General features: G+C 29.7%; 2 protein-coding genes across 2 annotated transcripts; one reads left to right on the plus strand and one right to left on the minus strand.

The window, feature by feature from the left end:
- Positions 1–321: 321 nt before the first annotated feature.
- LOC145949740 (uncharacterized) lies at positions 322–2,814 on the minus strand. The gene has a single exon (XM_083060584.1). The coding sequence runs from the start codon at positions 2,759–2,761 to the stop codon at positions 1,661–1,663; it is 1,101 nt and encodes a 366-aa protein (XP_082916710.1). The 5' UTR covers positions 2,762–2,814; the 3' UTR covers positions 322–1,660.
- Positions 2,815–7,678: 4,864 nt separating this feature from the next.
- LOC109791983 (uncharacterized) lies at positions 7,679–11,098 on the plus strand. The gene is made up of 3 exons (XM_020351355.3): positions 7,679–7,839; positions 9,110–9,185; positions 10,527–11,098. Exons 1-3 carry the CDS (start codon positions 7,828–7,830, stop codon positions 10,907–10,909), a joined length of 471 nt encoding a protein of 156 aa, XP_020206944.1. The 5' UTR covers positions 7,679–7,827; the 3' UTR covers positions 10,910–11,098.
- Positions 11,099–23,566: the final 12,468 nt, after the last annotated feature.

Below are 23,566 nucleotides of genomic sequence, written 5' to 3' on the forward strand. Positions count from 1 at the left end.
ATTGAAGCAAACTAATAACCTTTAAATAATGTTGAATCTTCAATGTGATTTACAAGTAATCAAAAATCCAAAATTAACTATTGTTATCTAAAGATAGGGATTTGATTATCCCTAACACCACTAAAATCCCACTCAAGTTTCAATGAAATCTCATATTCTTTATGTCTCATAATAAAATCTTGCGAAAGAAAAAGTTTTTTTTTTTGCTGATAAAAAAAAAAAAAGTTGAATCCATTAACGTTACATTTGTTCGTTATCCATCCATTAGACGCACATCATTGTCTCTCAAGTTTTTTATATTTTGATCTAACCATTATCTCTCAAAAGTTGACCAGAAACGTTGTCATCGGACGTTAGAACAAATTAGTTAGATTATTTTATTTGTCTATATTTTTAAAATAAATACTCGTAATTTAAAGCATTTTAATAAAATTATTGTGCTTCTTTAAATACATTCTTTTGTCTAAGGATGATATAAATGGTCACAATTCCCATATCAGTTTGTTGGCTTGACCAATTGATGGATTGGTTAGTCCTTCAGCCTAATTTGTTTATTATTTAATTTTATTTTTATTGTTAATTAAGTTTAAATAAGTTATATAAAATTTATTATGTAAATAATTTATAATTTATTATGTAATAAATATATTATGTATTTGATTTATTTTATTATATGTAATTTGAAATTTTTTGAACATCAAATTTATTGAAAAAATTATTATTATTATTATTATATATTTATTTTATTATGTAGCAAGTTTGAAATTTGTTGTGTAGTAAATTAAATTAAATATATTATAATTTAAGATTTATTTTATTATTTAAGTACATTAATTTATGTGAGTTCTTTATATATTAAGAAAGAAAAATGTTGAAAGAAATATCCAAAATAAATATATTTTTTTTTTCGCTTTTTTGGAGGGTCAATCCTTAGGCAGATAGATTTGAATGGATTAAAATGACCTCTTTGACCACCTTTACTTTTATTGCTACCTAGCTAACAAAATTTATTTATTTTTTGTTCGTCCCTGGAATATCCAGGGCCGACAGCAGTGACTAATCTCATCACTACATTGGAGGCACCTCAAAGGGTGGGATAGCTGGCTCCAAGTAACGCGGCTGCATACACAAGGCAGGATTCGAACCCCTGACCTTGCTTAAGCGTGGATCAACCCCTACCGCTGAACCACACGCTTGGGGTTAGCTAACAAAATTATTTAAAAGTAAATTAACTTATATTTCTTTATTTTAATAGAGGTATAACATCTTTCTTCCAAATTCTTATATAAGTAAAGTGATAGTTTAAGTAGTAAGTCAACCATATTCAAGCCTGAATTGAAATATGATCTTTAGTTAAAAATTACGAGTGTTAAAGAATTTTTGGTAGTTATCTTACACTTCTAAACTTGTAGAAGTGGTCTAATACTACAAATGGAAACATATATAAGATCTACCCAGGGACGGAGCCAGGATTTCAATACTGGGGGACCGAGAATAAATAATATATAATTTATAATAAATGAAAATTAAAGTATCAAAAGCATATTATCTGACAAAACTAGATAATAATTAACATAATTTAATAAAAATTATTTCTCATATTTACATTTGATAAATATATCGAACATATTGCAAGATCAAGTTATTCAAGTATGTACCTTTATTTCTTAAGTTGTGCCCGTCGTTGTTTCATGAAGTAAAAATCATCAATTATCATATCAGTTGTAAATCTTCGTGCAATCTCCTTCTCAATATAAACAATCATGTAGTCAGTAAGAAAACCATCTTCCATCTTGTTGCACAAACTTGTTTTTATAATCTTCATAGCTGAAAAAGCACGTTCTGTAGTTGCTGTTGACACGGGCAGAGTAAGAACAAGTCGTATCAATCGATCAATTAAAGGATAAACATTTGATTTGCCAACCTCTACTAGTTTTTGACATAATTCACCAAGAGTTGACAAATTATGAAATTTGGGATCCTTTGGCACATCAAACTCATAATGTTGCAATTCATATTCCATATGAATCATTTCTTGGTCAGAAAAATCTGAAGAGTAAAATTTCTTAGCTAGACTACAAATATCACAAGCATTAAATGATTTGAATGCATCTTTAGGATCCAAAGCTACACTCAACATAAGAAGTTCAGTTGATTGCTCGCTGAATCTACTATTCAATTCTTTCAATTGATAATCTATCGCTGCAGTAAATATATCTACACGATAATGATGCTCAACTGTCACAGAATCCTTTTTAAGCCGAGTTCGAATTATGTCAGAGTAAGTAGCACTCATATCAGGAATTGGTACACCTCGGCTATTGCAAAAAGAGTTAACATTTTCTAAAAGAGAATCCCAACCAAAATCCCTTAACTTTTGAATTAGTGACTTTGTGCTAGAAACCAAACACACAACATTAACAATCCTACTCAAGTTTTGAAAAAAAGCATGAACATCACTTGAATCTTTAGATGCAGCAACAAGAGCTAATTGTAACTGATGAGCCAAACAATGTACATAATATGCATAAGGACATTCTTGAAGAATAAGAGCTTGCAAACCATTCCACTCTCCACGCATATTACTAGCTCCATCATATCCTTGGCCTCTAATATTTTTAATGTTGAGATTATGATTAGACAATACTAAACAGATTTCTTGCTTAAGAGTGGATGATGTAGTATCTTTCACATGTACTAAATCCAAGAAGCGCTCTTTAACAAATCCATTCTTATCAACAAATCTAATAACAATAGCCATTTGTTCTCTCTTAGATTCATCTCGAGCTTCATCAATAATCAAACAAAATTTTGCATCACAAATCTCTTCTCGAATTTCATTTTGCACCCTTCTAGCAAAAACATTTAAAATTTCTTTTTGAATAGTAGGTGAAGTGTATTTTGCATTTTGAGGAGCATTCTCCAAGACAACTTGATCTACTTCGTTATTATAAGAAGCTAAGAGTTTAATCATTTCAAGAAAGTTACCTCGATTTGTTGACCACAAACTCTCATCACGTCCTCTAAAAGCACAAGCTTGAAATGTCAACCATTTAACCACATCGATGGATACTTTAAGACGCAACCGATTGCTTAGAATTTGCTGTGAAGTTTGCTTGTTCAACACTTTATCAATGTGGCATGATTGATTCTTGAAATCTTCTAAACATCTAAGAGCAGCATTGTGAACAGAATTAATATTTTTCCCCATGTGAGATAAAAATGCACAATCTTTTCCATTATTCACTTTCTTCCAATTTCTAAATCCTGCCGAAGTGAATGGACTTGGTTTTTTAGAAAATAAAAAACATGGAAAACAATAGGCAGCATCTTTTTCCGGTGAATATTCTAACCAAGAAAACATTCTAAACCAATGAGCTTGAAATCGGCGAGGATGATCTTCAAGACCTGAAAGTGGATACAAATCCATTAAAAATTGATATGGTCCAAACTTCACATACGCCCTACGAATATCATCTTGTTGATTAATAGGATAGTTCCAAATTTGTAAACGTTTTCCAGGATCGCGAATCAAGGTACCACTCTCAATTGTTTCTTGTTCAATCCTCAAAGCTTTGGGAGGAGGTGGCTGTTGCTCATCAACTTCAGCAACATCATCAACATTTGTATCTAAATTTGAAATTGGTGTATTAGACAGTGTTTCTTCATCATCTCTCTCTTTTCTTTTGAAAAATGATTCAATAGTTGTCTTCCTCATCTTCATTGAACCTAAAAGAATTTAAAACTATAAAAATCATACGAAATAGGCAACAACACTAACACAGTAACACTCTTAACAAATTCTAATTAAATTGAGGGGAAAAGGGTTTTCAGCATAATAGCAAAGGGGAAAATATTAAAACAATTAAAAGAAAACATTCATTAAAATATTAGTAACAAAAAAGAAGTGTTAATTTACCTTTTGAAGAACTAAAATAAAAAGAGAGATTGAAGACGCAAGGAGCCAAGGAGAGATTGAAGAACCAATGATGCGGTGCAGGTGTTGTTATGAAATAAGAATCAATGACGAATTGATGATTATTGATTGACGTGGTGCAAGCTGTGAATTGTGATGCTAACTAGTCAATAGTCACTACCCAATCCTATTCCTATTGCCAGTGTTACTTGAGAATTGAGAAGGCAAGAATTGGAATGATCAAATGAGGCGCTACATTTTTTTAAAAAAAAAAAAATTCCAAAGTGATACCACATAGCAGGCCGTACCAGAAGTCCAAAAGTTGAATAAAAAAATAAATTTGGGTTATTCATTTAATTATACATATGAGTTTATATTAAAAATAGGGGGTGCCATATAGTAATATATATGTATATAAAAAAAAATTAAAATTGTTGGGGGGGCCGTGGCACCCGTAGGTCCCCCCTTGGCTCCGTCCTTGGATCTACCTAATATCATAATAATATCATAACCGATTCACCCTAATGCATTATAATTAATACCTGGGAGAGGCTAATCTAAACTACAAAAGAGTCTATGAACCTTATATATTTGGGTTCAATATAACAGATTCTATATCTTTCTAGAAAATCCAATAAAAGCATTATTCACGATACCCTAAAAAGGGCAAGAACAACTAGGGGCAGATACGATGGTTAGATATAGGTTTTAGGTATTTGATTTCTGAACTATAGTCCAAAACAAAATTTATAGATTTATAAACTTATGCTGTATGTTTCGTAAGAATGAAAGAAAATTAATGAGGGAAAAAAAAACAAGAAAGTGTGTAAAAAATATAGTGGAAGTTATGTTATTTAGTTGGAGAAAAATAGAATTAAAATGACATAAAAATTAATTTTTTTAATTGGTTTATATCAGAATAAATAAATAAAAAAATATATATATATATATATAATATATTATCAATTAAATAACGTAATTACCCTTTATATATTACCAAATTAACTTCAATAAAAAGGTAAAAAAAAAAAAAAAAAGAAGTAAAAAACTAACTTCTCTAATCAATGGTGTAAAAAAACATAGGTGGATATCTTACTACATATTTCTCTCATTTCCACGCAAATTCATTATACCTACAAACTCAAAAAATCAACTTCCAACCTCTTCTCTCTTCCTCCTTCCAACTTCTATTACACTAAACCCGCAGTTAGTGTCGTAATCTTTTGTTTATATTTTTATATAACTTCTATTACACTAAGTTATATTTAACTTATATCAATTTTTAAATTAAAAATAAAAATTATCCTGTTTTTTAATCCAAAGTCTTACACTCAAATACAACTTTAAATTATTAAAATCTATTTAAAAATATAAGAAACTAGATACTAATTTACTTAAGTTCTTGTATACGATTCTTTATATATGAAGCAAATTAGGAAAAATAGAAGGAAAACGTTAAGCAAGTCAAGTAATAATGGGCATGTCTATTTTTTTTTTTATAATAAAAAACAATTTTTAACAAAATAAAATAATAAATAGTTTGTTCATACGTTTATCTAAACCATAGTTTTAAAAACCGGACCGGTCATCGAACCGGTTAAGGTACTGGGTCAGTGGGTCAAAGGTTGAACCGGTGGGTCACTAGTTGAACCGCATGACTCGATTTTTATTTATTTTTATTAAAAAATATTCATATTAAATATATTTTATACTTATAAATTTTAATAAATTCATATTTTATTTTAAATTTCAATTTTTCTATCTTATTTAAAATTATTTTTATTTTTATTTTGTAAAAAAATACATAAAAAAATTACATGTTAAACAGTATATTAATACAAATTAAAAATATAAATAATATGTACATATATAATATGCTTGCAATTAATATCACAAAATAATATATGTAATATTTACATAGATATTGCATTATTAAATATATAATTTAAAATTAATAATATACTATAAAAGTTATTTAAGTTGTATATATTACAAACAAATATATTAGAACAAGTAGTCATTGTTATATTTAATAAGACTCCTTGCCTTTTCATTAAGAGATTCAATTTTCATTATTATTTTTGTGATTTATGGTCCCTTAAAAAAATTTATAAAAAAAAAAAAAGTAGTTGAACCAGTTTGACCCACCGGTTCACCGGTTGAACCGGAAAATTGACCTGTTCAATCCGGTTTGAAACGGGTTGACTACATAACCAATCCAACTTCAGATTCGGACCGGCTGGACCACCGGTTCCCGTCCAACCGGTCCGACCGGCCGGGTCGGTCCGAGTTTCAAAACACTGATCTAAACTATCTTTTTCTGACAAAAAAAATTATCTTTTTCAAATAGTTTTCTGTTTTTTATAGAACAAACATTTTAAAAAGATTTAACCATCATGCACTCTCAATGTTTTGTCAAAAAAAAAAAAAAAAAAAAAATATATATATATATATATATATATATATATATTACACCTCAATCAATAAAAAATTATCATTAATATGACTTTTAATTTTATGAACAAAAATATCAGAATTTGTTGACAAATTAATTCACTCTCACAAATATGAATGTAAAAATGTAATATTTTTATGTTTGTTTAAATTTTATTTTTAAAACATTATTAGGTACTATCTCCCTTATATATAAGAAATAAATGAGAATCTTATTTTTGATCCTAATCATAAAAAATTATGAATTACTTTTAAATATATTAATTTGTAATTGTTTAAACAATTAGGATAGACATAATATAGATTATGATTAAAATTTAGATAGTATATACATAATCTTATATTTGAATTCGGCTGATATTATTGTAACTTCATGTTATAAAAAATGATAGTTGTATTTTATATTATGAATTTATTAATATTTTTAATTTATACTAATTCTCTATAATAGTTAATGTATTTATTGAGCAACTAACATAAGAAGTTTTAATGAATTAAATATTTATTTGTTATATAAAAGAACAAAAGTAGTATTATTATTATTTTCTCTCAAAAAGTAGTTATACCATGATTTATTTCATTTTTATTTCAATGGCAAATTCTCACGAGAAAATGAAAATATATTTTTGAAGTCACTTATATCTTTCGTTTCCACTCTTTTTATTATTTCAATTATCTAAATAAAAATATTTAAATATTTTCAAACACAAGTTTAAATATTTCTAAAAATAATATTTTAATAAAAGAATATTATAATAACACTGGTATAACTTTTACTAAGTATTACACTGCTCAAAAAGCTTATATTAAATGTAAATTTTATATCTAACCATTAAATTGAAAGTTCTTTACTCTTAGATCATATATACAAAATTTTATATTAATCTAAGATGATTTGATACTTTATTCTTATAAAATAAAATTGACATAATATATTTATTTTAAAATATATTAAACTATGAATACTTTGATTTTTTACAAATTATTGTTTAATTTTAATAAAATTTGATATAAACATGTAAAATGATATAAACTTTCAATTTAATAGTTGAATTTATAAAATTTATATTTAATATAAAATTATTAAATAATACATCGATGTCATGTTAACTCTCGGCTTTTAAGAATAAAATTTCTTGGAACTTGATTCTTGGAAATGTAATATCATCCGTTAACAAACCTCTCCTTGATAAAATGTTTAATTTGCAGCAAAAAGGAAACTCTCACGTAAAAAAAAGAACAAGAATCATAACCACTGTACATGGCCCACCAAATTGCCTTCTTTCGGAGAATCCCACTGTTATGTCTTGCACCACACGCACTCTCATAGTGGTTTGGCTATAAACACACCACCCTACACACCCATCACCATTCACCACAACTCTATATTCCATTACCTCCCACTTTTGAATACATTATTATTCCTTCTCTGTTCACATTCCTTCATACACATAACCATGTCTTCTCAGGTCCTCAACCCATTTCCTGTTTATGTTCTTGTCTTTTCCTCTTCACTCGGTTTTCTTGTGTTAGATCATTGATTCTGTGTCCTTTTTTTTTTTTTTTTTTTGAGATTTTGCTTCATATAGTTTTTTGTTCTAGGTGTTTGTGCTGAATTTGATGAGTTTCTGAGTTGAGATATTAAGATTTCTTGTTACTATTTTTTATTTTATTTTTTTAATAATAATTGCTAATTTGTCTAGCTTGTGGGATAGTGTAGGAAGAGTTATTTTATTGCTATACATAGGTAAAGGTGGAATATTTTGTTTGAAATGTGATTGCCCATGAAATTTGATTCTAAAAACAAAATACGATTTCATTTCAAAGTTTATTTTTTTTGGGGATCCTAGAATGGAGTATTAGTAATTCTTGGGCTTACAATTTTGAGTTTTAATCAGCTTAGAAAATGTTCAAGTTTAAAATCTAATAAGGATCCTTGTAAGAAGTTGCAGCAGATCAGTGCTTGCTTTCAGTTCTAAAGGGTTAAAAATTAAAGTGATGTTGCTTTGTTCACTTGTATTTGGTTTTCATCGATCATCAGTTACTCTGTCAATGGTTGCAGATCTTGTCCTGAACGATTGCATCTAACATATCTGATGTTGTTATCTATTTTTCATGCTTTTTCTTAATGATATGCTCCGATTAAGTGTGATTGCTTGATATAGAATTCAACATTATTGCTTACAAACAAACTAATTAATAGAACATCAAATAGCAAGAAAGTAACAATGGCTGGTCCTTCCTTGTTTGTTTCTAGTCCTAGATTACGGTGTAGAGAATCTGCCCGTAATATTAAAAATTGGTTGCAATAGTGTGTTTTTTGTTTATTTTTTGTTTAGTTTATAGGAATGGCTTCTAATTGATTCTTACAGTCTTTGAATATGACTCCACATAGGTATTTCCAGTTGTGTATATCTGAACCTTCAAAATCTAGTTTTATGTCAGATATTTTAAGGTCACTAGAATCTCACTTTAACAGCAACGGATCATTCTTTTCTATTCTCACATTACAGATGATAGTATATTAATCTCTTGTTCCCTACATTTGTGTCTCTGATGTCATTCCATGCTCTCTTCCTTTACATCTTCTATTTCTTTCCCTTTTTAAGTTGATTCCAATTTCTATTGTATTGTAATTATGAATTTGTTTCTTTTATATATGGGTGTTGTTGGGGGTTAAGATGGTAATTTGTACTTTTGTTTGCTCTTTCTATCTGAATTTTTTCATTATGGTCGCAGACTGTTGTCCTCAAAGTTGGTATGTCATGTCAAGGGTGTGCTGGAGCAGTGAATAGGGTTTTGGGAAAAATGGAAGGTATTATTCCTGTAAACTGACTCTGCTATCAGATCCAAAATGAACACGATCTATTAATTGTAAAAATGTAATATATTACATGTCAACTTTATATGGAAGTGGCTTGCTTCTGTCAAATTTTCAATCAAAATATGCTGCACGCTTCACATTTTAATCACCAGAAGTATTTGGTTTTAAATGTAGGTTTTTTTTCTTAATTCTGATGTATTTTTACCTTCTTCCATTCCCTTCTTCATTAGAATACTTTAAATTGTAATGTTAAACTCCTGAAGTCCTTGTAAATGTCTTTTTCTCTTAAAACTTCTTGCCATTTCTTGTTGAGCTGTGATTATATAGTTATGTTGTTTTTCTCTTCACAATCAACTCTAGGACATCATCAATAATATCCTGCATCCCTTATTAGAATGTAGTTTGAATTCGAGGGGTCTTCTACATAGGGCCATTGAAAACCATCCTTAGGGTATCAATGATTCTATTTATTCTATTTTCTTCATCTGTAAGTTGCAGGCCTGGTATTTCTGAGCCTAGTTTCAACTTGTGTGAATTAATGTAACATTCCACTTTAAATCCGTGATCTTCAGTTGGGTATTGTGAATAACCTCTTTAGGATTTTGAATTGATTTTCTCGAATATAACTTCACAGTATCTCTATTTCAATATCTAATATGATAATTTCATTGCAGTTTCAGAAATGTTTAAAGGGTTTTCAAAAGCTTTCAATTTTAGTTAGTATTGCGTGACACAACCGAGGTGATTGAAATAGTCTTTTTTTTTTGTACTTGTATATTAGTAGGATGAAATGCCAAGCAGAAGTTTTGTTCATTGTCCGTTATTAGCTTTAGCTTCATAGAAAAGATTCTTTCTAATGGAGTAACAATCCAATTCAATGGAACTGTGGTTATCCTCTTCAACAGATCATGTTCCCTGACTATATTACTCTGTATATTCTTTATCCTGGAATATTTCACTGTCAACATTGCCAATTTACTATCACCATGCATGACATGTATCGATTTTCTAATTTCTGACATTGTGCATGTCATTTAAACGTTTAATAATTCCATAGCAAAGAGGTATACATTTAAATATGCTAAATAAGCACCGACTCTAGCCGTAACTGTTGTATCAATTTCCTGTGACTGAATAGAAAATTGGAAACATAGCAAAAATTATATAACTAAAGTCTTCAACTCTGAAAGTTAATTTGCTTCAATGGTTTTGATGGAAGAAGAAAACAAGCTGTGTCAAATTTTATTTTGGTTTGCAGCTCCAGTGATTAGGCCCTAAACCCACCAAACCTTTTGCAATGTTAAAGCAAAATAAAAGTGCAAATGTTTACAGGTGTTGAGTCATTTGACATTGATCTGAAGGAGCAGAAGGTGACAGTGAAAGGAAATGTACAGCCAGATGAGGTTCTGCAAGCAGTTTCCAAAACTGGGAAGAAGACTGCATTCTGGGTGGATGAAGCACCACCAGAGAACAAGCCTTCAGAAACTGCACCTGTTGCCTCAACTGAGAATGATAACAAGTCTTCGGAAAGTGCACCTGTTGCCTCAACTGAAAATGATAAGAAGCCTTCAGAAAGTGCACCTGTTGCCTCAGACAACAAGCTTTCAGAAAGTGCACCTGTTGCCTCAGACAACAAGCTTTCAGAAAGTGCAACTGTTGCCTCAGCTGAGCCTGAAAACAAACCTGCAGAAACTGCTATTGAAACTGTTGCCTAAGGCATTTGTGGTTCTATTTCTATGTGGGAGTAGGTCTGTTTCAAATAGTATTTGATGTGCTTTGTGCTTGTTAGCTGAAATATTTGGTGCGCTGTTACTGGTATATTAAGCTACAATAACTCGTGGCCTACTTTTCACATATGTGATACATTTCAAGTGTGCTATTATCTAGAATTTGAACTTGTTCCACTTCTTATTTTCCTGATATTCTTACCACACCACGATCCTATTGGGAAGAAGAGCTTATCTTACAGTTATTTGGATATGTGAATTTCTTATGCTGCATTCAAGGAAGACAATTCATTGGATAATTTTCTTTGCAAGTGACCCATATTTGCATTCAAGGAAGACAATTGATAGATAATTTTTTATTCTTACAATTTTGTTTGCGGTTCTTATTTACAAATTAAATTTGGGTATGGTGAGTCCAGATTTATTTTGTGAGTCCTAACAATGCATTAGTGCGATCAACATACTAGGTGTTCGGAGTAGTTTAGCAGTCAAGGTGATCATACTTTAGCCAAAGTTTTAATAGGTAAGGTTATCGTTTCAAAGTTGGTTGAGATTTCGTAGAAAAAGGTGATCATACTTTAGCCAAAGTTTTAATAGGTAAGGTTATCGTTTCAAAGTTGGTTGAGATTTCGTAGAAAAATTAGGATGAGGCTCATTTTCCCATGTTTATAGATATGACATTCAAGCTTCAAAGTAGGAGGTTGAAGAGGCATTTGATCCACTTACACAAAGGGAGGGCAAAAAATGGATAGTAAATTTAATTAATCGATATAGTGAATGCAAAAAGTTTATAACATTTCATTATCCGTATTACTACATGCAATAGTTAACATTGATTACTATTTATAGATTTGGTTTACACAAGTAATTATGTATTAAAAGCATACTTTGGTCCATGTGAACTGACCGATAATGAAGATTGGATACTTGTTCCTAATCCAACAACTGGCATGGGAAGGTTGACAAAAATCAACAAGAATAAAAAATGAAATAGATTGGAACTCACAACAATGACAAAAAAAATGTAGCAAATGCAAACAAGGTAACAAAAGACACAATTGTTCATCACAATCTAACTATAAATATCAATCTACTAGTTTTTAGGATGTTACCAACTTACTGATATAGTAAATGCAGACAAGAAGGTCACATCAAACTCAATTGTCTGTTAGAGTCTAACTTTAAATATCAATCTATCAATTTTTAGAATGTTACTAGTTTATTGATGTAATTGTTCTTTATGCAATTGTTAGCAACATATTTTGTCAAAGTTATCAATAATATAAGGTTAAATACCTAATTTAGTCCCTCATAATAATTAAAAATTTGAATTTGGTCCCACTTTATTTTTTTATTTCAATTTAGTCCCCAATAATTTAAAAACACATTAATGTGGGACTTCCGTCCAAATTCCACAAACGGTGTTAAATGTGGATGACGTGGATGCCACGTAAATGCATAGGTGACAAGGTTTTCTTCTTCTTCTTTAATGGTCTCATGCGTATGTCATGTGTTAGTTTTGCATTTGGAACGTCCCGATCTCAAACCAAAACTGTGACACCCTCTACCCCAACATATATATATGAAACATCTTCTTGGTTTAAATAAAATATTTATAATTAAAACAATAAATCCATTAACATAAGAGTAGAGGATTCACATTCGTATACTTCAAATATAGTCAAATGCGGAATTTATAACAAAATGAATCTTTTCCAAAATAGAATAACAATAAGGAATCATAAACTAAATCTAGTTATGCCCCGATGTCACATATCCTATCAGAGCACGCCCAATTGAAACTTAAGCCTCATCACCAACATGCACGTGCTGATGATCATCTGCAACACAATTTAAACATGTACAAAGAACAATAAGGGAGTGAGAAACATCTCACTCGATTCCAGGTGTAGAAATAACAATTAGGCAACACACACACAAATCATAACAATCACAGTCATAGCTACACAATATTCAGGTGCAAATTCAAATTATACATACAACAATAACACATGCATAGTCATTCATCATGCAATGATCTCATGGACTCAACTCATAAATGCATGTGGCGCCAGTCACGTGTCTCATAATCACATTTCTCATCATTTCATCACTGGTGACTCAAGGTACACCTTGTTAACTTGTTACATCACTCACTACAAGAAAAATCAAGATTATCTACGGAAAAATCCGTAGATAAACATAAAAATCCGTAGATAAATGTCAATTATCTACGGAAAAAAATCCGTAGATAAAATGGTCGTAGATAACGTTATCTACGGAATTTTCCGTAGATAACGTTATCTACGGAACATTATCTACGGAATTTTCCGTAGATAATGTTATCTACGGAATTTTCCGTAGATAACTCGTTTCAGGAAATTTTTATTTAATTTTAATAAATTTATTAAAGTAATAACCCTCATATTTGGCCTCTCAAGGATGCTATTTCATTACGCTTCACTTTTTAACATGTTTTGTCCTTATTGCACATTTTCTGGGAAACTTCCCAGAAGGTCACCCATCCCTATACTACTCCAGGTCAAGCACGCTTAACTGTGGAGTTCTTATGAGATAGGCTACAGAAGAGCTAATGCATGTTATCAGTATAAGTAGTGAAAATTAATTCATTTAAGTACAATCTCATACTTATACTATTTTTGGATCCCTCTCATTTTGGTATGTTCAGACCGCTATAAAAATATAAAAGTATATATAATAATTATATTACCAATAATAACAATAATTATAATATATTTAATTAATATTTATTTATAAATATACTTACTTGTATAATTAACAATTTACTTATTTCTATTTAAAAATAATATTATGATACAATTTAAATTAATTATTATAAATTTAAAAGTTTAAATCATAATTTATATATTTTAAAATTATAATCTTAAATTTTCAATCATTAATAAAATACTAATTTAAAATCTTATCTAATTATATCCTAATACTTTCATATCAAATTTAAAACCATATATTAGTATGTTATTTTTTTATCATCAATTAATTTATAAAAATAAAAAATTTAAGATGACAATTTTTAATAATATTTATTTTAAAATATTATAATGAATTAAATAAAATTTTAAAATATATTTTAATCATAAATAATTTTAAAATGTATTTTAATTAAAAATATATTTTTTGGTCAATACGATAACTAAAAGTATTATGATAAATAATTAAATTAAAAAAATTAAATCTTATAATGATTATTTTTTTAATGATGCTAAATTAAATATTCTAATTATTTTACAATAATTTAAAATGAAAAGATAATAAAATATGTTAATTGATGTTTCAAATATGTAACCTAAGAAATTTATTTACAGGTGAAGTTATCTACGAAAATTTCCGTAGATAACTTATCTACGGAATAATCCGTAGATAAGTTACCTACGGATATTTCCGTAGATAACTTATCTACAGAAAAATCCATAGATAAATTATCTATGGAAATTTCCATAGATAACTTATCTACAGAAATTTCTGTAGATAACTTATCTAATAACAATTTTAAAAATATTTATTTTAAAATATTATAATGAATTAACTAAATTTTAAAATATATTTTAATCAAAAATATATTTTTTGATCGATACACTGACTAAAAGTATTATAATAAATAATTAAATTTTAAAAAAATTAAATCTTATAATGATTATTTTTTTAATGATGCTAAATTAAATATTTTAATTATTTTACAATAAATTAAAATGAAACGATAATAAAATATGTTAATTGATATTTCAAATAAAATGTTTTACCTACAAAATTTATCTATGGGTGAAGTTATCTACGGAAATTTTTGTAGATAAGTTATCTACGGAAATTTCCGTAGATAACTTATCTACGGAAATTTTCGTAGATAAATTATCTACAGAAAAATCCGTAGATAAGTTACCTACGGAAAAATCCGTAGATAAGTTACCTACGGATTTTTCCATAGATAACTTATCTAATAACAATTTTAAAAATATTTATTTTAAAATATTATAATGAATTAACTAAATTTTAAAATATATTTTAACCAAAAATATATTTTTGGTCGATACAGTGACTAAAAGTATTATAATAAATAATTAAATTTTAAAAAAATTAAATCTTATAATGATTATTTTTTTAATGATGCTAAATTAAATATTTTAATTATTTTACAATAAATTAAAATGAAACGATAATAAAATATGTTAATTGATATTTCAAATAAAATGTTTTACCTACGAAATTTATCTATGGATGAAGTTATCTACGGAAATTTTCGTAGATAAGTTATCTACGGAAATTTCCGTAGATAACTTATCTAATAACAATTTTAAAAATATTTATTTTAAAATATTATAATGAATTAACTAAATTTTAAAATATATTTTAATCAAAAATATATTTTTTGGTCGATACGGTGACTAAAAGTATTATAATAAATAATTAAATTTTAAAAAAATTAAATCTTATAATGATTATTTTTTTAATGATGCTAAATTAAATATTTTAATTATTTTACAATAAATTAAAATTAAACGATAATAAAAAATGTTAATTGATATTTGAAATAAAATGTTTTACCTACGAAATAATTTATCTATGGGTGAAGTTATCTACAGAAATTTTCGTAGATAAATTATCTACGGAAAAATCCGTAGATAAGTTATCTACGAAAATGTCCGTAGATAAGTTATCTATGGAAATTTCCGTAGATAACTAAATATTATCTACAGAAATAATTCCGTAGGTAATATTCCGTAGATAACTAAAAATTATCTACGGAAAAAATTCCGTAGATAATATTCCGTAGATAATAATCATTTTTCTTGTAGTGACTTGGTGACAGAAGGTACACATGTTACATCACTTGGTGACCAAAAGGTACACCTGATTAGCTTGTTACATCACTTGGTGACCAAAAGGTACACTTGGTTAGCTTCTTGGTTAGCTTGTTACATCACGTGGTGACCAAAAGGTACACCTGGTTAGCTTGTTACATCACTTGGTGACCAGAGGGTACACCTGATTAGCTTGTTACATCACTTGGTGACCAAAAGGTACACCTGGTTAGCTTGTTACATCACGTGATGACCAAAAGGTACACCTGGTTAGCTTGTTACATCACTTGGTGACCAAAAGGTACACCTGGTTAGCTCATATATGCACATGATGCATGTCACACGTTCACAACCTCATGGACTCATCACTTCACTTGTCATGGAATTTCATGTCTTATCACATTTCACATTCTCATAGTCATGGATTATCTCATCTCATCACATTTCACATCCTCATAGTCATAGTGTTCACATTAGCACATTCTCATTCACATCATGAATCATGTCATTTGTTCATATTTCACATAGTCATACTCATAATTGTTCCTCATAGGATTTCGCACAAGAACCCATAAAGCACTCTAATTTATATCAAAGCATATCTAATTTTGAAATCAAATACGTATTAATCTCTACATCACACAAGAAACGTAACAAAACATTCAGAAAATAAAACAGAAAACATTTATATTTTGCCTGTTTTCTCATACGATTTCCCGTAGGAACCCACAGTGCACTCTAATTCATATCAAAATATATTCATTTTCAAAATTAATCACATACTCATGCATCACATCTAACAAGGAACACAACAAAGAAATCAGAAGGCAAAACAAAATTATTCATACTCATGTTCCTAGAAGCATGCATCAGGCAAGGGATTGGAGGCCAATCCGACTACCCAACAATTATTCCCATACCCCGAGCGAGGTTTCTCACTCCTCCCCTTACCTGGATGAGCAGAAGACGAATGGTCTTGGTGTGATCTAAGATCGTTCCTGAGTACTCTTCCTTAGAGCTCTTTGTTTCTCCTCTTTTTTTTTCCTAACCCTTCAGAACGTAAATGAGGCAGATAGGGTCAACGCTACATGACTCTTTTCTTAAAATTAATCGATTGGGCTGGGTCGACCCAACCTATTTTCCTTCTCTTCTAACTCACTTCTCTTTTTCCTCAAAATAATTAAATAAAATAAATACATGTATATTATAAAATATTTTTTCTCTATAATAATAATATATTTCTGACCCAAAATATAATAATATAATTTTAATAACAAAATATCATATAAAATCAACCTTCTCTTAAAACATATAAATATTTATTTAAAAATGCTAATAAAAATACTTATTTAATACGTACAACGTACAAAATAATATTCCTCTATAATTATTAAAATAATTATGACCAAATACCATATAATAATAATAATAGTAATACCTTTGACTAGGAAAAGTGTGGTCTTTGTGTGGGATAATACGTGTGCGAGTAGTTTCCAAATTCTTAGCGAAAGATTGACTAGTGTTAATATTACTAGATTTTAGTAAGTTTTTTGTGGTATATAGTTATGCTTCTAATATAGGTTTGGGTGGAGTGTTGATGCAAGAAGGAAATGTAGTAGCTTATGATTCTAAGCAATTGAGAATTCATGAGAGGAATTACCTTACCCATGACCTTGAGTTAGCGGTTTTAATATTTATACTAAGATTTGGAGACACTACCTATATGATTCTAAGCTTGAGGTATTCAGTGATCATAAGAGCCTTAAATATCTTTTGACCAAAAGAGATAGTTGGAATTTCTTAAGGAATAAGATTTTGATCTTATTTGTTATTTGGCCAAAGCCATTGTGGTGACCGATGTTTTGAGTAGGAAACCTTTATATTTATCTTCCCTTATGATTAGAGAGATGGATCTTTGGACTCAAATTATGGATTTAAGTTTGACTTGTGAGATTACTCCTAGTAGTGTGAAACTAGGTATGACTCGAGTAAGAAGTTGATCGTTGAAAGAAATTGGAGAAGCACAATTAGTTGATTCATTTTGGTGATAAGATATGAGGCTATAAGATAAGGTGATAGATAAGAGTTTGACTTGGGTGTAGATGGAGTGGTGAAATTAGAGATCTGATATGTATACCTAGTGAACTTACGCTTGGGTGCTTGATCTTTAGAAATGATCATAGAAGTAAAACCAATATTGTGGCAGATGCCTTGATTATGATGACCTCTGATATATCATTTTTTTTATGATTTAAGGGTTGGATTTGATTGAAGAATTTAGAGACTTATGTTTAGTGTGTGAGATTATCCTTAGGAGCATTAAATTGATTATGTTGAAAGTGACTAGTGAATTAATGGATGAGATTAGAGAAGCCTAGGAGTCAGATCCTTTCTTAGGGAACCAAGTGGAGAAGATTGGTAGAAGTATAGATAACCATTTCTGAGTAGAAATCAACGTTGTTTTGAGTTGCAAGAACAAACTTGGGTGCTTAGTAACCTTGAATTAAGAAACATGATTTTAGAGGAAGGACATAAGAGTACTCTTAACATTCATTTAGGAGCTACTAAGATGTATCGGGACCTTAGGAAGATGTATCAGAGTGGTGTAGCGGAAACATGGTGGCCTAAGATAAAGAGAGGAGTAAAGGAATTTGTATACTCGTGTTTAGTATGCTAGAAGTCTTTAGGAATTTTTGTAGCACTTAGACGTCTCATTTTGGAAGTGAGATGGTGAGTGGATAGACCTTAGTTGTAGGTTTGTCTGAGACGCTTAAGAGATTGATTCTTTTTTAGTTATAGTGGATAGACTCATCAAGTATGCTTGCCTTATCCTTGTTGATAATAGATATTCCTTGGAAAAATTGATAGAATTGTACATCAATAAGGTAGTGAGGTTGCATGGGAATTACAAAGCAAGATGCGAGGAGTCTACCTTTGCAAAAATTTCGGGGACGAAATTTCATAAAGGAGGGGAGAATTGTAACAGCCCAATTTTCACTGGGCCAAAAGTCCAATTAAGGTGGTTTAGTAGCCCGGAACGGGCCATTCTAAAATTGGAACGTGTCGTTCCAAATTACTAAATAGCCCTACTTTTGGAAGCCCGGAACGGGCCGTTCTGGATTTGGAACGGGTCGTTCCAAACCATTAAATTTTGCCTATGATTCTTAGTTGGGAACGGGCCGTTCCCAACTGGAACGGCCCTTTCTGGATTTCAGAAATGGCCTTTGAATCTTATTGAGAACGGGTCGTTCTGATTTCAGAACGGGCCATTCCAAAATATGACCGTTGAGAATTTTAATGCGAACCCCAGAACAGGCCATTCTGGATGTGAATTTTACACATGACGTGGTATTTCAGAACGGGCCGTTCCGGATTTGAAACGGGCCGTTCCGCGAATCCTGATGCCTATAAATTGAGTGTTCTGGCACTCCTAAAATCATATTTTTCAATTCTGACTTCTTTCAGTTCTGACTTCTTTCTTATCCATTCTCTTCTTTCCCTTCTACACTCTCTGAAGATCGAGGGGCACTTAGAGGAGGAGACCAAGAGATCTCTGTTTTAGTTTCAACTGCTGTTTATCCAGGTACGAGAGAATAGGAGATTATTTGTATGTAGAGTTACGTGAGGGAATTGAGTAGAGGAAGAGTCTCTTAAGATTATGAGTAATTTTATAATTATTTCTGTTTGAAGAATTGTTGATCCCATTAGATTTTGCATGTATTGAGGATTAGAAATATATATTTAAATTTTAAGAATGATTATTTGGGAGAGAGAACGAAATTATAGAAAAGTGTCTGTAAGCTAGGTTTTGGAAAAAATTGGATTATTTCTGTTTGAGGAATTGATAATCCCATTAGATTCTGTATGTGTTGAGGATTAGAAATATGCTAATAATTTGTAAGAATGATGATCTGGGAGAGAGAACGAAATTGTAGAAAAGTGCCTGTGAGTTAGGTTTTGGAATAATTGAGGGTTTTACCATTTATGTTAAGATTATATTAAATTGATAATTCCATTAATTATTATATTAATTTATGAATGTTATTGTTATATTACTTGTTAATAATTGATGATCTAGATGTGAATTGTTTGAGGGGTGTGTAAACCCTTATTTTGTTGGAATTATCTGTTGTATATGTGATATGGAATTGTCTATGTGATATGAATTTGAGTTATGAAATGAGATGTGTGGAATGTGAATGAGATGTGGTTGTGGATCCTCATACCGATGACCAGGGGTGAGCACGGCCCTAGACTGTTAAAAGGGTAGCATGACCTTGACACAGTGTTATGTCACGGGTGAGCACGGTCTTAGGCTACTAAAAGGGTAGCGTGACCTTGACAGAGTGTGATGTCAGGGGTGAGCACAACCCTTGGCTGAAGGGTAGCGTGACCTTGACATAGTAAGATTTGTGATGATTATGATTGTGATGTTATTGTGGTTCCTCACACATATGACCAGGGATGAGACGAACCTTGAGTAAGTGATACTACAAGGACGAGCGTACCCCTGACATGGTGTGGGATGAGTGAGACAATTAATACGTATCACTTATGTCTAGAGTGGCACGACCTTGAGGTGGCGTGACCATTGACATAGTGTTAATTGCAAGATTTGTGATAGACTGGTGTGATTGTGATGTGAATATGATGCATGATTGATAGAATTAGAATGTATGGATATGTTTGTAAAGACTTTAATAATTGATGAGAATATGTTGTGTTTTTCCTTGTGTGCTTTACATATAGATGTTTTCTTTTCTCACCGTGCAATTGTGGATGTTTTAGGTGAGGAAGATCTGGCTATGAGTGGCATCTAGAATGCCAACAGTTGAATTGTCAGTATGCTCTGATATTGTGACATTGGGGCAGAGGATTTCTAGGACATGAATTTTTATATGGATTTGGAGTTGTACTTATTACTTTAAAAACAATTTGTAAACTCTTACATTTTATTTTCTAATATTCATTTTCAATCATTTTGGTTATTGAAGAACATTTGTGAAAGTTTTTAATGTGAACCCTTTTACCAGTGTTAAAAAATTTATTTCCTTAATTTAATTTCATTATCACACTTTATGTGTTGGGGTAGTAAAGGTGTCACAATTTGTGTATATATGATTGGTTATTTAATTTTAAAAATTAAAAAAGTTAAATATATAAATTATGTAGTTTAAATTTTAAAATTGTAAAAATATGTATTTTAATATTATAAATGTGCCTATTTTTTGTTGGATATGTATATATATGATTTAGTTATTTAATATACAAAATTTAATATTTTTAATGTATAAATTATGATATTTAAATTTTAAATTTGAAAAAAGTATTTATTTGAATATTATAAATGTCTCTATTTTTGTTGAATATGTGTATATATGATTTAGTTATTTAATTTAAAAAATTAAATAATTTAAATGTATAAATTATGAGGTTTAAATTTTAAAATTGAAAAAATGCATATATTTGAATATTATAAATGTCTTTATTTTTGTTGAATGTGTGTATATATGATTTAGTTATTTAATTTAAAAAATATAATATTTTAAATGTTCAAATTGTGGTTTAAATTGTATAATTGGAAAAAGTATCAATTTGAATATTATAAATATGCTTATTTTTGTTGAATATGTGTATATATGATTTAGTTATTTAATTGTTAAAATTTAAAATGATAAATGTATTAGTTATGTTGTTTAAATTTAAAAATTAAAAAAAGTATCTACTTTAATATTGTCAATGTCCCTATTTTTGTTGAATATGTGTATATATGATTTAATTGTTTAATGGTTAAAATTATTAAAGACAATTTTATAAATTAATGAGGATATTTTGGTTATCATTATGATATTAAATTATTTTTAAAAATAAAATGTTAAATATAAAAATTATATAGTTTAAATTTAATAATTGAATATGTATTTAATGCAATATTAAAAAAATTGACTATTTTACTGATATTATAAATATGACAAATTCAAATAATACTAATAGAATTTAATTTTGCTTTATATTTTATCAAAAATGTCTCATAGAGACATCAATTATGTGTCAGACAATGACGAGGAGGAAGACATTGTTTGCTCGGAGGAAGAATTGACATATGAGTGACACATGTCACGATGGAGAAGGTTATGGTAGCTCAACAAGCTATTGAAGCTAGAGAACAAAAGTCATTATCTTCGTTGTCACCCCAACTCCGAAATTTGGAGATAACATTGACAATGAGGCTTTTAGGTCATGTAACATTGGCCCTCTTATTCCTAGACCTACAGGTGTGTTCCAGGTTGCCATGAGGAATAGGCAGTCTGAAAGTCCCTTACCAATGTAACAATTTTTGTCTGATATTGACCAAGCCACGAACATGGTGTTCAATAGTAACCCGCGATGTTATGCACTTCATTACATGAAATCTAGAGGTTTTTTTGCCATATTAAGTTTCGTGTGTATAAATTTATTTATGCAATTAATATAATAGTTTGCATGTTTTATTAACAATAAGGCTACCCGAAGTCACGCCATTGATATAAATAAACCATAATCTTGAAAGAGTTCCAGCTGTTGTTGCCTTTGTGGACTCTATGACCCCAATTGGCAACGAAAATTTTACTATTAACTTGAAAGTATGATTAGTTAATTTCTTATAGATTAAAAGATAGTCTTTTATAAATAATTTCAAATATTTATTTTAGGCCCTAAATGAATTATTATTGGATCTATTTGTTACTTTTGAAGATGTGGAGTCTCAAGAATTTCATATGTGAAACTAGCCAATTCATTTAAAAGACAATTAAACTTAATGTAGCTTTTCATTTCTATTGACTCTCATTGTTTAGTTTGTTAAGTGACAATGTTTAGTTGAAGCACATTTGTGTTGTGTGCTTCGTTGTTGTTGTTGTTGAAACATAATTTATAATAAAGTATTGTTCAAAATACATAAGTATTTATAAAAGTTTAAAGTTGTTGTTTTAATTTGCATGTAGTACTAAAGTGTTAAAGTATAAATAATAATTAAGTATTTAATTGAGAAATGTGATTCTTTTGAGTTATAATGAAAATTAAAAAATGAAAAATAACCCCAAAGTACATAAAAAGAATGACCCAGATTGCACAGACAAAATCAATGATGTAGATTATGTTAATCTTGTAAGTTGCACTATTCATGCATAAGGAGATTTGCCTTCTAAAAACAAGGGAAAAGAACAGCCCAAATTGCACTGACGAAATCAAAGGTATAGATCTTCTCAATCTTGTAAGATACATTGTTCATGTGTTAGGAGATTTGTCTTCTAGTGACAGGGTAAAAGAACGACCTAGATCACACCGACAAAATCAACTGTGTAGATCATCTCAATCTTGTAAACTGTATTGTTCAAGCGTTAGGAGATCAACCTGCCTTCGCCGACGATTTAGCCCTCTTCCTTCTCGTCTACTTGGCCTAATGTGCTCCACTTCCACTGGATCCAAATGTGGTAATGTGTAGGTGAAGCTGGCATAGAAGCGAACCTCACCCTAAACACCTCGTCCTCGTCCAGCAACTGCAAGCATTTTCCAATGCTCTCATGCATTGACGAAAAATCAAAGGAGTCTCGATGTTCTTCAATTGTGCCATGATACAGGCACTCCAAAACATCGATCTAAAAATAACACAAAATATCATCAAAAAATTTAATTGATTAAAATTACCAAAGTAAATAGTGTAATACATGTCAAAACTTGTGCTTAGCACATATCCTTTCCTTGCACTTGAAGGAGATATCCATCGTCTCGTATGTTTTCTAAATCACACCATGTATTCTGAATTATA

The sequence above is a fragment of the Cajanus cajan genome, chromosome 7, assembly GCF_000230855.2.
Source record: "Cajanus cajan strain Asha chromosome 7, NIPB_CcT2T_4, whole genome shotgun sequence".
Lineage (NCBI taxonomy): Eukaryota > Viridiplantae > Streptophyta > Magnoliopsida > Fabales > Fabaceae > Cajanus > Cajanus cajan.

Excerpts from the sequence above, each read along its gene's own strand:
- LOC145949740 (XM_083060584.1), bottom strand. The coding sequence starts at position 2,761 with ATGGCTATTGTTATTAGATTTGTTGATAAGAATGGATTTGTTAAAGAG.
- LOC109791983 (XM_020351355.3), top strand. Across the intron at positions 9,186-10,526 it reads GGTTTTGGGAAAAATGGAAG|GTGTTGAGTCATTTGACATT; the intron begins GTATTATTCCTG and ends AAATGTTTACAG.